This window comes from Protopterus annectens, chromosome 4.part1, assembly GCF_019279795.1.
Source record: "Protopterus annectens isolate FY-2018-M chromosome 4.part1, PAN1.0, whole genome shotgun sequence".
NCBI classification, from domain to species: domain Eukaryota; kingdom Metazoa; phylum Chordata; order Ceratodontiformes; family Protopteridae; genus Protopterus; species Protopterus annectens.
In genome coordinates this window covers 742,840,410-742,856,877 of record NC_056734.1, presented here as the reverse complement: position 1 = coordinate 742,856,877, position 16,468 = coordinate 742,840,410, and the positions used below count along the sequence as shown (strand labels likewise).

Genomic DNA, 16,468 nt, shown 5'->3' with positions numbered 1-16,468 from the left:
TTTCTGACAATAGTGGAGTTATAGTGGAATTATTATACCTGTTGGCAGTAATTTGGTGTCATTTATGGGAGCTGGTGCCTATGATTTTAAAGGATGAGAAAGGGCATAGGACTATTTCTAAAGGACTACATGTGTATTTTTCTTCCTGTGACAGATTTGAGTCAGTAGAGGGGTCTAGATGGGAAGAAATGAGAAAAGAAATGAATGTAATAGGTACATAATTTCATTCTAAGCACAAGACCTACAGCTCTGTTCTGTCTGCCTAACACCTTGGTTCATGGCTGGAAATGCTTTGGGTAATGAACCTCCATACCTGGTTAATGAAGCAACAAAGATATAAACTGTAAAACAGCATGCATTATTAAAGAGGATCATAACATGTAGTGACATGATAAATCCAAAGTCTCTGTCTGATATATGCAAGAGCTCTATATCTACTACTCAGATGGATTAAAGCAGAACTTTACCTGGACATTTCAGTTCTCCTCTTTGTTTAGTGCCTAACATCTCTCCATGCCTGTTCACACACCAACAAAACCCAGTGCTGGCATGACAGTGTTTTGGCAGATAATCCCCCCTCTCATCACACATTGGAATGTCAGTTCCATCCTTTGGTTTGAATCTTTCTGCGTCTTTCTGGCACTTTGTCTGAATATCATGTGCTGTGAAATATGATGTAAATATTTTAGTTTACAAACTGAGAGTAAAAGTTACATAGTGTTTTTGAAAAATAAAATAAAATAATGACATTATTCATCTATTTTATAAAGCAGTGACTGAATACACTCATCCTAAACACATATGGACTTTTATGTAATTTAAATGTTAAGGTAAGAATGCATTTTGAGGATCTGTACACATTAAGCATTAGTTAGTAATTGGTTTCTATATAAAGAAATTACAAAATAGCCCGAGTTACAATTATTTTAGTTTTGAGTACATATAGCATATGCTTAAGTACAAATGCTGTAACTTACTTTAAGGCTGTATTTGTAGCCACACTGAATAACATAAACTTTTAATGAATTCTGTTTGTTTTTCATATTTCATCTGAATACAATTATAACATTCACAGAAAATAACAAGTAATCACATTTAATGGCTTGTTATTACATGATTGGGAGCAGCTATATTTTGTCATGCATTCATTCCCAAAAATGTACATTTCATTGAAGTGTTTCATTTTTCTGCTTTTACAAAGTGATGAATGTCTGTAGATTATCATTCTTTGTTGTTACATCTAGTCTACTTTATTGCCTGCTTCTCAGGGTGAAGAGATGGGCATTTTGGAAAAGAGATTACATAGTCCTAAGGACTGAATGTTTTCATTTAAAATAAGTGCATTTTGAAATAAATTATATCAAATCAAATTATTTTAAACAATGGGTTATGTGGAAGCAAAGCCCAGAAAAAAAGAAAAATGAGAGGCAAACTGAAATTAAAAATAAAAGAGATTGGGAGAGAGTTGTATAGTAATTATGTACAGTATATATATATATATATATATATATATATATATATATATATATATATATGAGTGTAATTATTTATAATATTCATGGTTTTATTTTTAATTAAATATGAATATGCTATCAAATTGTTTTATAGAGTGTTAGCCCACTAGCACTTTGAATGAGTGAAACTATTTGATAGGTTTTAGACAGAACAGGCTAATGCATTATTGTTTCAATATGAGGATGAGGGAGTTAGAGATACAATACCCTTTGCTGTGTCTTCACACATTGTTTTGGCAGAAGGGCCAGTTAATTGATCATACTGCCTTCTGAATGGAAAATAAAGACTGGAAGGAAGATTGTGGTCCTGTGGTCCTTTTGGAAAAAGTGTCATTTATATAAGGAATGGGCTCAGAACTAAAGCATAAAAATAATAAAGCAACCAAAGCTCTTGACTGATGTTGTAATTTAATTTTTGTTTATAATCAAGAAGATGTTAGTTTTTAGATAGTGTATTGCAAAGAGTTACACAAGTGTGACCACTACCGTCTATTATAGTATATTTATTTAGTATAGTTAAGGGTGTTCCAGAGGTTTTTATATTGATTCATTTGAAGTTATTACAGTATTTATTATCGTGTCTGATTTCAGAATTAAAACATATATAGGAAGCAGATTATGAAACCTTTTTTCAAATACGTTTCACAACTTCTCAGAAAAGTCTCAATAAAATGTGAAGGACCATCATAATTAGTTCATATTCAATAATTTTTCATTGTAATATTCCTTGAACAAGGAATGCCCTCTACATTCTGGTATTAACTAACACGTAAAGAATTGAATATTTTTTCACATTCAAATTGCACAAATGTGAAGTGCTGAAGGCTTGTGATCTACTGACTCCATGTAAGTAAAACAATTAGCCATCAGTGCAACTGTTTTGGCATATCCAAACCAAGATTCTTCCCAAGTACCTTTGAACTACACTGATAACTAATAATACTACAGTGTTTGCTCATGTCTGGATATGTGTGGCTTCAGGTGAGTGTGTTTGTGTGTGTGTGTGTGTGTGTGTGTGTGTGTGTGTGTGTGTGTGTGTGTGTGTGTGTGTGTGTGTGTGTGTGCGAGGGTGTATGTGTGTGTGTGCATGCATGTGTGTATGAGGGTGTGAACTTCCATAGTTCTCATCTCCCACTACACTAACAAGGAAATGCTATAATACATGGCAGGGGGCATTAGGGATCATGGACACTTAAAATATTGCTTTAATTTAAAAAGTCATTATTACAATAGATTTTGCAGCAAGAATGTGCAACTAAACTATGATACTTATGAAACACTAAAACCTGGCAATAGTGATGGACTATACACATCTATGACATGAAAGACAGAAGATATGAGGCAAAAACCTTAGATATTTTATAAAATAAGGGCTGTTGATGATTGTATATGTATATGAACAGTATGTGTATATGTTTGTGTATATGTGTGTGTGTGTGTGTGTGTGTGTGTGTGTGTGTGTGTGTGTGTGTGTGTGTGTCTTGTGTGCTTGTGTATATATGTGTGTATGCATGTGTGTGTATGTGTGTGCATGTCTGTGTGTATGTATGTGTGTGAGACACAGAGTGGGAGGGCTGAATATAAACTTTCCACTTACTGACAGACTCACTGCAATCACTCACATTAATACTATACAACTATTAAAGAATGTGACCAAATGCCAACAAAAATATTAGAAAATGCAACATGGTTATGCTTTACAGAATACATTTCTATAGAAAGTGTTCAGTTACTATTACCTTTGCAATCAACTGGTCCCTGCTGTTCACTTCCCGAAATCTTGTCTCCATTCACATCCACACACCAACACTGCCCAGTGCTACCATGGCACTGCATTGGGCGATAATCTCCTTTATAGTTACACTGTGGAGTGAAGGCTCCAGGCATTCGAATCACTTTTGCTGCTTCTCTACGGCACTTTTTCTGAATGTCAGTTGCTTTCAAGAAACAAATACATATTTAACATTAATAATATTTTTTGTAATCTCTTTATTCTTACTGATGCTTTTAAAAATTTACAAACCTTTCAAAGGAGCAGGTAAGCACCCATTATAAGGTTTTGCAGTGGGGTTCTGCCCCCTTGTTCTCTTTAGTAATGAGTGTTAACCCTAACCTAACATTTCCCTTCTCTCTATCCTAACCCCACACCTTACCTGCATAAAAATCTTCCTGTAACACTTCCAGTGTTCAGATAAATTTGAGGCTAGTGTTAATGAAGGGTTTTAGTGTTAATATCAAAAAAGGAAATAGTTTTCCTTTCATCATATTATTTCATTCGATATTTTTTTCTTTTCAGTATTGTGCATGTTTGAACTTTTTTGTCAGTGTTTTCAGTTCAACATTGAACTAGTTCAATCATACATAATAGAACTATCTCCCTATACGTTATGCTAAAAGACAGATGCATAAGCATTCATGTCTTCTGAAAGGCTTAGCTTGTTAAAAGTTTGAGATGTTTCCACTGATTGCCTTTTTTTACAAGTTACAATCAATTTTTTTTTCTTTTCTTTTTTCTTTTCTTTTTTAATTTCATAAGTTTAACTGTGAGTTTCCTCATTATTTAAAATCCAGTTCAATTTCATTTACAGTATTTAGTTGGTTTGGGAAATAATAGTACCTTTTAAAGTTTCCTGGGGATTTAATAAACTCCATGTAAGAATAGTGGAAGGCCTACAAAGAAGGTACCATGTCTGTGTATGCGGTACCCCCTCGGTAGAGCACCATGCATATTAATAAAGTTGTGTTACTGAGGTAGAGCCATGTACATGGTTACTGAATCTGTGTAGGGAGTGTGTTATTGTGTCTGGAGATGAGTAACACACCCCCTGCATTGTCGAAGTGCCAGATATCAATGTAGGCATATGTAATAAAAGGTTTTTCATTTTTTTTTTGTGTGTGTTTGCATGGAGCGGTGCAGGGCACAGCAATGGACATCCACCAGACATTTAAAAATAGAAACCGGATGCATTTAATTATGAATGCAAAGGTCACATTGAAGTATAGCTTAGTATGTTTGCATGGCGCGCCATGATGCTCAGCGGTGCTTAAACATAGTGGAGAGATATATAAGGAAGTAAAACAGCACTCCATATGGCCATGTAGCTGAATGGTTAGAGTTACAGCCTTGTGTGAGGTAGGTGCAGGGTTCAAATGCAGAGGCAGTTTATTTTGTAAATACATATTATAAGACTTATGTTAAATCCCAATTACATTTTATATGATTACACAAACAGGTTATTATATTTATTTTGCAAATACATATTTAGGAGAAGTAGTATGAAACCATGATTGCATTTTTATGAATACAAATACAGGTAATTAAGCATTTATGTTGCAAATACACAATTATGAGAAGCATTTTTAAACCCTTGATTGACTATTGTATGTATGCACAAACATGTTAAGCATCTAAGTTACAAATACACATTATGACTTATTTATAATTATGCTTTATTATTATTTAAAAATTGTACTTTTGCTGCACTCAGCTAAGCTTTGCAAAGCACAGCTAAGCCTTACCAATTGCTGCATAAACAAGGAACATTTTAGCAGTGCTTAACTGGTTTGTGCATTGCTAAGCAGTGTGAAGCATTACCCATTTAAGCAGTGCTCAGTCCATCTATGTGAGTTTGCAAACCGCTAAGCATTGCTAAGCATTGCTAGTTTAAGCACTGCTCTGCTGAGCTCAGCAGGTTTGTGTGGTGCTAAGCAAAGTGCCACATTTTTAAAAATTGCCCTATGGTGGTAAAGGGCCTTATTTAAGTACAACAACTGCAGAGGAGAGAGCTCTCAAGCTGGAGGCCCATGCAGGGCACATGGCCAGGCTGCACCATTAGTATGGTGAGTACAGATGTATCTTGCAATTTATAGTCATACAAACAAGAAAGAGTAAATTAGTAGCTGCAGTAGGTAAATTCAGTTTTGATTGTACTGCAATGAATGTGGTCATAGACCTGGACTGATATAAGTGAATAATGCCAGGTATAGTTCAATAAAGATGGAAGCAAGAAACCTGCTAATGTTAAGGAAATAAAGTTTCTATTGCATTAATAATAGTATGGAAATAAAGTTTCAACTGCATTAATAATGTTAGGGAAATAAAGTTCTACTGCATTAATAATGTTAAGAAAATAAAATTATACTGCATTAACAAATGTTAAGGAAATAAAGTTTCTACTGCATTAATTGTGGAATTACAGCTGTATTGTAACACCTGCATTATATGAACTGTTTATCAATAAAGAATGTTTGATATATACCAATCACTGCGTGAATGTATATTGGGCTGTTGGTCATGAAACTGAGTATTACATCTGTTGTGAAGTAAAAACAGGAATAATATCACTACGTGACTGAAGGTTAGCTAATAAAGAGTGTTTTGAACTGTAAATGTGGAACTTAATACAAGATATAATGCATTATGATACTTGTTCTGCACTAAGATCTGAACTAATAATAGAAATGCACAAGGCATATTGTGTATCTCAGGACTGTCTTGTGATAACCATTGCATTTCAGCTATATGCATTCCTGCTGTTAGGTATGCTGCTTCAGGCTAGTATGAAACTGTAATAGCTGTAGACTGCAAATATACTATCTGGAGGTATATATGGGTCAGGTAGCCAACCCATCACACTGCTATGGTCTATACACATCACACATATTCTCACCCACTAGGGGTTAATTGTCTACACCTGCATTCTATGCATTAATGCACAGTTCATCTACTATCTCTGTCATGCATGACTCTCATGCATGTGTGTTCAAGTGTCACTGCAGTCTTGCAAAACACTCTACCTCTATTACCAGGTCATATATACTCAGACTAGCTGTGTACTTAATAAAGGATTTTTGGCTGGAAACAGACTGCCTGCCTTGCTTGGATTATTTTTGAATACTTAGTAATTCTGCACAATATTTCAAATTATATATTTTTATTATTGTTTTGACTTAAGATGAGTTCATGTTCGCTACTTTTACTACTATTGCCTGATCTGATTAATATACAGTGATTAACTAAAGATATTTGAACTGAAAATCTTTCACACAGAGAAGTTCCTTGCACTGTTTTTTTTAAATAATGTGAACAAGTACAATACTAATAAAAGTTAATAAAATAAATAAAATTGTTTAATCTTGGTACAGTTGCTTGCTTAGTGTGTCTGCGAATGTCTGTTGATAGTCTAATTTGTCCAAACACCAAAAAGGCACCAATAAGCTAAAAATTCCAGCAAACTTTGGATCCTGGTTGTAAAAAAACCTTTATTGATAAAACTTGACCAAAACAAGAATGTAAAATCCACAATACACTCCACAGGAAACTAAGCGCTTTCACCCTCATACTTAGGGCATCATCAGAGTACAAACTTCATTTCAAATCATCCCTTAAATACTAAATACTGAAACATTAAATGGATAATAGGAATTCATTAAACAATTAATTAAATCATTAAATAAAACAGTTCGTCTTTTTAAAAGAACAAGGAAAACCATAAAAAAAAAAAACTGTTTTCAAGAACTGTTTGAAGGAACAAAAGATAGGTAACAATGCCATTTACATCAACAAAGGTAAATGTTAAAATGGTAAGAATCTAGATGTAAATATAATTGTAAATGTAAATATAAATGTGAATATAAAAATTAGAATAAATATGTAAATGTTAAATATTAAATATTAAATGTTAAATATAAATATAAATATGTTGTAAAATTAAATTGATGTATATGAAAAAGGTGTATGTAAAATTTATAAATATTGTTAAAATTATTAATGAATAAGCACATGCTGAATCACAATTGCTAAACCTATTAATAAATATATACAGAATATAAATAATTGCATAATGTTGAAAAAAATGAATGTCAATAAGTTGTAGTAATGATAGAAAATACTCTTACGTATATGTTTATATAAAATGTGATCTTAGTTTAAGAATACTGGAAATTGATATTTGTTCATTAATGCCAGGCCATTTGCTGGCGTTGAGCCTTAGTTGCCATAAGCACTCTTTTGCTTCTAGCATGGTTTTTTCGTCACCACCTTTATGTATATTGTGTGGTATTCTATCAATGACAAAAAAAGAAATCTTTTGAAATTAGAATAATTAATACTATGATTGTATAACGTACTAGTTGTTTTATGTTTTTTGATGTCACTCAAATGTTCTATGATACGTGTTTTTAACTTTCTAATAGTTTTACCTATATAAAATGCTTGGCAAACTGTGCAAGACGCAGCATAAACAACCATAACAGAGCTACAATTACAATGACCTGGACATCTAATGGTCTTCCCATAATTAGAAATAGAAATATATGGACCATCATTGATAAATCTACAAACATGACATACACCACATTTGCTCATCTTAGAATTTTTGAACAAGTCAATGTTAATGTTATTTTCAAACAAATTTTTCAGGTTTTTACCTCTACTATAAGTGATTTTAGGTTTGTTACCTAAAATACCTGAAAGGTCTGTATTAGAATCAATGACACTGGTCCATGCTTCCTGTACTATGTTAACAATCTGTTGTGATCTATCATTATATGGAATAATAAAGGTATCATGTCTAGCTGCTGTTAAATTTGATGTATCAACTTGTTGTATTCCATATAAAATAATAGATTTATATAAAATGGTCCTTTTGATTTTAATTTCTTTGCTAATTTCAGAAATAAAATCACAAGGGTAACCTCTGGCAATAAACATATTTGTGAGTTTTTCCAACTTCTGGTAAAATACTTTGTTGTCACTAACAATTCTGGACAGCCTAACCATCTGCCCTTTAACTAGGTTCCTTTTTTGGTAAACCGGATGACAGCTGTCGAAATGTAGGAATGAATTTGAGTATGTTTTTTTCCTGAAAATACCAGATTCCAATCTGTTGTTAGTAACAGAAAGCACAACATCCAAAAATTCCACATTATTGTCAAAAATGTGACTAGTAAATTTAAATAAATCTGTGGTCAGTCCCAAAAATGTAATGAAATCATTGAACTCATCTTTGGTACCCCCCCAAAAAATAAGGATGTTGTCCAAATAGCGTAAATATAACAAAACCTTCTGCCAAAAATTGCTGGTAAATATAAACTCAGATTTCCAATGTGCTAAAACTAAGTTAGCATAGATGGGGGCACATCTAGCCCCCATAGCAACTCCCTTTTTCTGTCTATAATATTCTTTATTGAAGTACAAGAAATTGTTCTCCAAAACAAGTTTGAACATTTCTGTTAATAATCGATTGTCAGAACTGTTCAGTCTGTTATGTTTATTAAGACATGCTTCGAACATTTCCAACCCTTGTCCATGAGGAATGACAGTGAAAAGGTTAACAACATCCACGGTAGTCATAATGAATTCAGATTTAAAGTCAAAGTTGTTTGAGAATTCTCTGACTAGGTCTAAACAATGCCATGAATCTCTGAGAATATGTGGTAAGCACTTCAAAATATTTTTACACTTCAAATCTATATAAGCTGCTAAAGCTTTAGTCTTGGAGCCCTTAGCTGACACAATGGGTCTAAATGGGGGGTTGTGTACTTCTTTGTGAATTTTGGGAATCCCAAAAATAGATGGTATAATGGGAAATTCCACAGAAATATATTTGAAGGTGTTTTGATCAATTCTAGCATCCATAAGGTATTCATAAAACAACCAATCAATTTTAGTATATGCTCTATTAACTTCATGTCGACTAACTTTTTCATAGGTGTCACTGTCTTCTAATAATGTTGTCATCCTATTGTAACACTCGGTACTAAGCATAATAACCACACCACCCCCTTTATCTGGTTTCATGATCCTATATTTTTCAGAACCTGTTAGCTCTTTGAGACAGAACTTCTCTGCTGATGTCAAATTATATTTGGTGACAGTCTTCTTAGTTAAAATTCTTTTAATTTGAGTCTCACAGAGTTTCTCAAAAATCTGAATCATACAATTTTGTGCTTTCTGTTACTAACAACAGATTGGAATCTGGTATTTTCAGGAAAAAAACATACTCAAATTCATTCCTACATTTCGACAGCTGTCATCCGGTTTACCAAAAAAGGAACCTAGTTAAAGGGCAGATGGTTAGGCTGTCCAGAATTGTTAGTGACAACAAAGTATTTTACCAGGAGTTGGAAAAACTCACGAATATGTTTATTGCCAGAGGTTACCCTTGTGATTTTATTTCTGAAATTAGCAAAGAAATTAAAATCAAAAGGACCATTTTATATAAACCTATTATTTTATATGGAATACAACAAGTTGATACATCAAATTTAACAGCAGCTAGACATGATACCTTTATTATTTCATATAATGATAGATCACAACAGATTGTTAACATAGTACAGGAAGCATGGACCAGTGTCATTGATTCTAATACAGAACTTTCAGGTATTTTAGGTAACAAACCTAAAATCACTTATAGTAGAGGTAAAAACCTGAAAAATTTGTTTGAAAATAACATTAACATTGACTTGTTCAAAAATTCTAAGATGAGCAAATGTGGTGCATGTCATGTTTGTAGAATTATCAATGATGGTCCATATATTTCTATTTCTAATTATGGGAAGACCATCAGATGTCCAGGTCATTGTAATTGTAACTCTGTTATGGTTGTTTATGCTGCGTCTTGCACAGTTTGCCAAGCATTTTATATAGGTAAAACTATTAGAAAGTTAAAAACACGTATCATAGAACATTTGAGTGACATCAAAAAACATAAAACAACTAGTACGTTATACAATCATAGTATTAATTGTTCTAATTTCAAAAGATTTCTTTTTTTCGTCATTGATAGAATACCACACAATATACATAAAGGTGGTGACGAAAAATACATGCTAGAAGCAAAAGAGTGCTTATGGCAACTAAGGCTCAACGCCAGCAAATGGCCTGGCATTAATGAACAAATATCAATTTCCAGTATTCTTAAACTAAGATCACATTTTATATAAACATATACGTAAGAGTATTTTCTATCATTACTACAACTTATTGACATTAATTTTTATTCAACATTATGCAATTATTTATATTTTGTATATATTTATTAATAGGTTTAGCAATTGTGATTCAGGATGTGCTTATTCATTAATAATTTTAACAATATTTATAAATTTTACATACACCTTTTTCATATACATCAAATTAATTTTACAACATATTTATATTTATATTTAACATTTAATATTTAATATTTAACATTTACATATTTATTCTAATTTTTATATTCACATTTATATTTACATTTACAATTATATTTACATCTAGATTCTTACCATTTTAACATTTACCTTTGTTGATGTAAATGGCATTGTTACCTATCTTTTGTTCCTTCAAACAGTTCTTGAAAACAGTTGTTTTTTTTTTTTTATGGTTTTCCTTGTTCTTTTAAAAAGACGAACTGTTTTATTTAATGATTTAATTAATTGTTTAATGAATTCCTATTATCCATTTAATGTTTCAGTATTTAGTATTTAAGGGATGATTTGAAATGAAGTTTGTACTCTGATGATGCCTAATGAGGGTGAAAGCGCTTAGTTTCCTGTGGAGTGTATTGTGGATTTTACATTCTTGTTTTGGTCAAGTTTTATCAATAAAAGTTTTTTTGCAACCAGGATCCAAGGTTTGCTGGAATTTTTAGCTTGCTGATAGTCTAATCCCATGCCTGCCAAGGATGCCATGATAGTCGTAAACTCTCTGTACTGTGCACGATACATGTCTCTCAAGTGTTATACTGTCACAGACTATGATCACTGTTGCCAAATCCCTCAGACAAAGATTTATCATTCACTTGATTTATGTCAATAGCACAGTCACACTACATCAGTCCACAGTACACCCTGATAGTCATATATGTCCCCCTGACATGTAATAGTCCTCTGTAGCTGTGTACCTGTATGTGTTATAGCTTGGCTCATAGTGTCTCATGTGGATAGCTTGAGAGGTATGTACATTCTACAGAAGCTATAGGGCACTGGCATACATAAAGTAAAGGTAGACCTGTAGAGTATTTAAGAGTACTGTTGCATACAATATAGGCTATACTGGTAATAATGGAATATATTTCTCTCTCCCACACCCTTTATCTGCATCATAATTTATTATTTTTATACATCGGGTATGGTTTACTTTTAACATATGTTGTTCTCAAAACGTTATGTTGGGCCTTGTGTTTTATTATTGTTTTGTATTACAATGGCTGCATAGTACCATACCTTGTTGAATTAGCTATGTCATTGGCCTTATACTGTAACTGTTACTGCCATGCTGTTACAATACCGTTTGTTATCCCACTCATTGTTGTGTTCCATATGCTATGCAGTATTATGTTACTGGGTTATTTGAAATGTTCTGGCATGCTGTTATAACTAACTAAATGTTGTGTTCATTGCTAACCTATGCAATTTGAAAAACCTCAACACCATAGCTTAACTGGGTAGGCCAGTTCCTCATGATCCACCTACCCTACCTCAGCCAGCCATGGCACTGGGTCGCAGCATGTCTGTGACCCAACCTGGTGCTGCACCCTCTGCTGGTCCTGCACACCACCTACAGGTATAACTGCCTCAAGGACAGTGCCCATTCCCCCTGGGAGCAGGTGTGGAGAGGGAGTTGTCACCCAGTGATAGCTACCAGGGATGATGTGCAGGATTATGCACCAAAGGTAGGAAGATTGCCTGTGCAAGATTGAGGGCAGACTGGGCAACCTGGAGGGGCAAGGTGTCCCTAGTGCCCAGCCCCCAACACAGCCACCTTTGGGGCAGTGAATGAACAGTGTTGACTGCCTTTGGGTGGGGAGCTCAGTCTCACTGCTGCCATCTGGGGGCACATGGCTGTCCGATTCCACAATATCCTCCACATCCAAGGTGTTTAGCCCCTTATTGTTATATATCCCCCCTGTATGCTGTCTTGTCTGTTTGAAAATGCGACTTCTTCTACCGAACTTACCTCCCCCCATGTACTTATAACCCTTCCCGAACATTCCACTCTCACTTTATAAAAAAAAAAAATGGGCACCTGTTCCACAAAAATAAATATTACTCCATACATAGCTCCCCATTTCACATGTGCCCACTGAACACAACTCATTTCATCCAATTGGATTGACAGCACCTTTATGTTGTCCTCAGACCTCTCTATGGAATTTGAGGGTCTAAATTAATGTACAAAATCTGTAGAAATGCACATCTATTGCTGTACAAGAAATGGAAAGCTATGGTCCTTCCTACACCTGCCCTGCACATCCCTGTCTGCCTTTAAGTATGTTTTTCCCATTGCTTGCCCCCATTTCACCACTCTCTTACCACCCCTTTTTCTTTTTTCGAATTTAGCAAGGGGTTAAGTGTAGCTAAGTGGTACTGTGGGCCACGCAAATCTGCTTAAAACTGCTTTAATCACCATATGGGTTTCTAACAGTATTAGACACATCTGCAAAATAATCATCCCATAACCCTGTAAACTACAGTATAGTGCATTAGCTCACTAGGCCACTCAGCTATTAATTAAAACAGGTATTTCCATAAACATATCCTGATTGCCAATGACACACTGCATGTACATATAATGGGTAAAATGCCAGTATACATGGGACTGTGATGCAGACACCAAACCATTACATAGCCAAATAAATACTGATGGATGTACCTGAAGCCTGGGATAGCAGGTATAGCTATGAATTTCACAGACTGTTTCAGAATGTCCACAGTTGTGCCACCTAATTTTGGTATAGTTTTCACATAACTTTTTCTGTGTGATAAAATACTGGCAAGTCAGTACACATTGAGGTTAGGAAATCATGACAGACAGTTCAGTATAACACTTCATACCCATCCGAACACACATGCTAATGTGAATCCTGTGTAACAGACTATATGCATTCACATATATCCTGCAAATATATCCAATATAGCATTGAATCTGTAGCTCAGACTGTTAAGATTCCTATTATGCTGTACATTTGGCCACCCACAGTCCTGGCTTCGAATCCAGTTTGTAGCACTTCAAGCACATGCTTGTGAATACAACAAATAATGACTGAGTTTATGCAATTTTAACCAAAACAGGTTACTGCGACTGCAGTCACTGCTACCCATGTTAGCATGTCAAAGGCCTATAGGTAGGGACACACTGCACAAGTATGTATAGGCTACCGATATGTCACCTACCACTCTGTGATTGGCACTATTAGCCTCACCTGGACTGTTATGGGTATCCTCACCCTGACTCTGCTGTAATGACACAGCTGATGCCGCTCCCTCACTGATACATACAGCTTGCTATTTTCCAGCATGTTCACATTCTCCAGTATGGGTCCTGGGCAAAAAGCAGTAGCTGCAGCCTACAACATATGCAGCAGTATGGTCAGCCACATGCTACAGATTTAACATACCTCACAACCTCCTAGTACAAGGTATCCATACAACACCCATACATAAAGGGTGGGGGCAGAGGTAAAGTAACAAGGACATGTGTCCCAGTCTGCCCCTACAAACATACACAGCTGATAGACCAGCAGCTACTGCAGCAGTATGCATATTCTGATGTGTATGACGTATAATACTCACATGTGTCTTCCCCCTTATTGAACTCAACCCACATTGTTTACCACTGAACTTCCACATAATCAGAAAGTCAAGTCATTTGACAATGTTTAAACATATGTGTGGATAAACCACATAAATCCCCACAGTGGTCAGTATTTGTACCTACCCTCTGTAATGCTGTAGCTTCCAAACCTCAGTAATGTCCATATGAAAGACATGAAGGACTTAAATATTGCACTGTTATACCATGTCATTGGCTAATTAAAGTGCAACCCAGCTAATCTGGATGCAATTAGCAAGTCTGAGCCAATGATTACTGCACAGGCAATTACCTGTTATTGAGCATTACCTACAAAAGGCAAGCAGATGCTTAGGGTGAAAAGGTCTGTAACTTACTTTACAAAGGCAGCCTGTAATATCACAAGTATTGTACTTCAGGTTTTCTACAGAAAAGAATTACAGCACTCTGCCAAGTATGTAATACAAGTCCCCATATAATGGAATGCAGATGGGAGGATGCAGTTATGAGGAATAGGAATTACAACAGTTGGTCTGCAGTACATCTCTGGGAATGACATTGTGATACTCTGCTGTCCAACAGCTAGAGACATGCCTTTCAACTCTGGCCCTCTCACTCCCTCTTCCAGTGGTCTGCTCCTGTATGGATGCTACTGGATTGTATGTTAGACATAGTGACAGTAAGTAATAGTGCACACCGTTGCCATATCACATGATGTACTGTCATTCAACTGCTCTCAGTCTATGAATATCACACAGGAATACTTCAGACATTGTGCAGGTGTCCCTGATATACCATGGCTAGGTCACTGTTTTGTCAACATTTGTATCTCATTGCTGGACAGCTATGGCTAGCATACCTGGCAATCCTGTATAGCAGGACCACAGGTCATAGCCATTAGTAGTGGGGGGATACAGGCCCAATCTCGGTGACAGAGTGTACATATTGATCATACAACATAAAGGTATGAATACATTAACAGATATGTAGCTTAACTGTTTTCTAGGGTTCTGCCGTGTGCCAGCGAGATTCTCCACATTGTAAGAACAACCATCAATTATTGTCCAACCATTTGCCAGACATCCACATGTCTGGCAAAGGGAGCACGTATATCCTGCACATATACACATTCCACAAACATCCGTGTATGAGAGAAGTAGGACACTTACAGGGAAGATACCCTACAGCACGTCTGTATTGCTGTCTGTCATTGGGGCACATGAATGTTGCTGGACTGTCCCCATACACTGGTAGTAACACACAGCTATCTGTCAAACAGTGGCTGTCTGACATGGTGCTGAGGCATTGCCCATAGAGGACACACTACAGTAGATGGCATTGATGGAAATGGGGACATACAGCTCACACTGTCATGGCACACAGGGACATGACTGGTATTGCTACTATGTTGCTGATTGCCACATACATACAGTGTTGACAGATGACGGGGTATGACAAGGAAGTAAGAGTGGATAGTGCAGGTCAATTTAGATGGGCAGAGTCTGTACATAGTGGAGAGCAATGTATGTGATCCTGTGATGTGTTACCCTATTCATGTCTTTCAGAGAATGTGGTATAGATGGAGTTACCTACCATTGAAAATGAAGTGATCCTGGATGGCCTGCGACTGCATCACAACATCCTGCTGTCCAGGAGTCATCAGAACTGTTAGCAATGTGTGGCACTGTTGGCTGACCTTGTAACAGCAGTCAACCAGATAGATCTACAAGAGAGGAGCTATGAGTTGCTTGACAAAGGGCCACCACTGTGGCCAGGACCATGTTGTCACCAGTGGAGGGCCTGCAGCAGTAAAACCACTCTCAGGCATGGAGGAATTTCTAGTAAACCTGGGATCAGCCGCCAGCTCCCTAGCATCCATCAACCCATACATTGTGGAGGTGGGTGCCACACCATCCACAGCACAGGAACATCCAGGTAAGACTCCTGTGTTCATCACTGCAATACTGTATCAGTCATTGTGGCAGCCACTACATACCTGTTTGTTTGTAATGCACACTTTTGCTCTCATACACAAAATGTCGGCAATGTAGGCAATATCACATTAGCTACTGTACATGTGGAGATACACACATATTACACTATAGCATGCCCCATTTGGTGTTGCAGACAATACCTCTCCCTCACATTGCCATAGATACATCAGGGTTGGCCAGAGCCCAATGTCATGTACCTGGTGAGTGTGATACTCTTTTTGTATGCATCATATATACCCTAAGAATCTTAAGAGCTTCCATTTAGCTGTACACACAACTGATATGCCTAGCCAGAGTACACTATTTGTATGTTTATTTTTGGAGGGGTTAACTGAAGTGCATTGTATTGGTAATCACAGTGGTGTATGTGCAGGAGTTGTAACCTATCTGCACTTATCTTT

At 35.8% G+C, this 16,468-nt stretch overlaps 1 protein-coding gene across 1 annotated transcript in view; it reads right to left on the bottom strand.

The window, feature by feature from the left end:
• LOC122801281 (thyroglobulin-like) overlaps nt 1-16,468 on the bottom strand; it is a 97,580-nt gene that overhangs the window by 31,754 nt on the left and 49,358 nt on the right. The window contains exons 4-5 of the mRNA XM_044070828.1: nt 3,254-3,451; nt 468-662 (exon numbers count right to left, since the gene is read on the bottom strand). Of these exons, the coding sequence (XP_043926763.1) occupies nt 468-662; nt 3,254-3,451 (393 nt within the window). The remainder of the gene's footprint in view (nt 1-467; nt 663-3,253; nt 3,452-16,468) is intronic.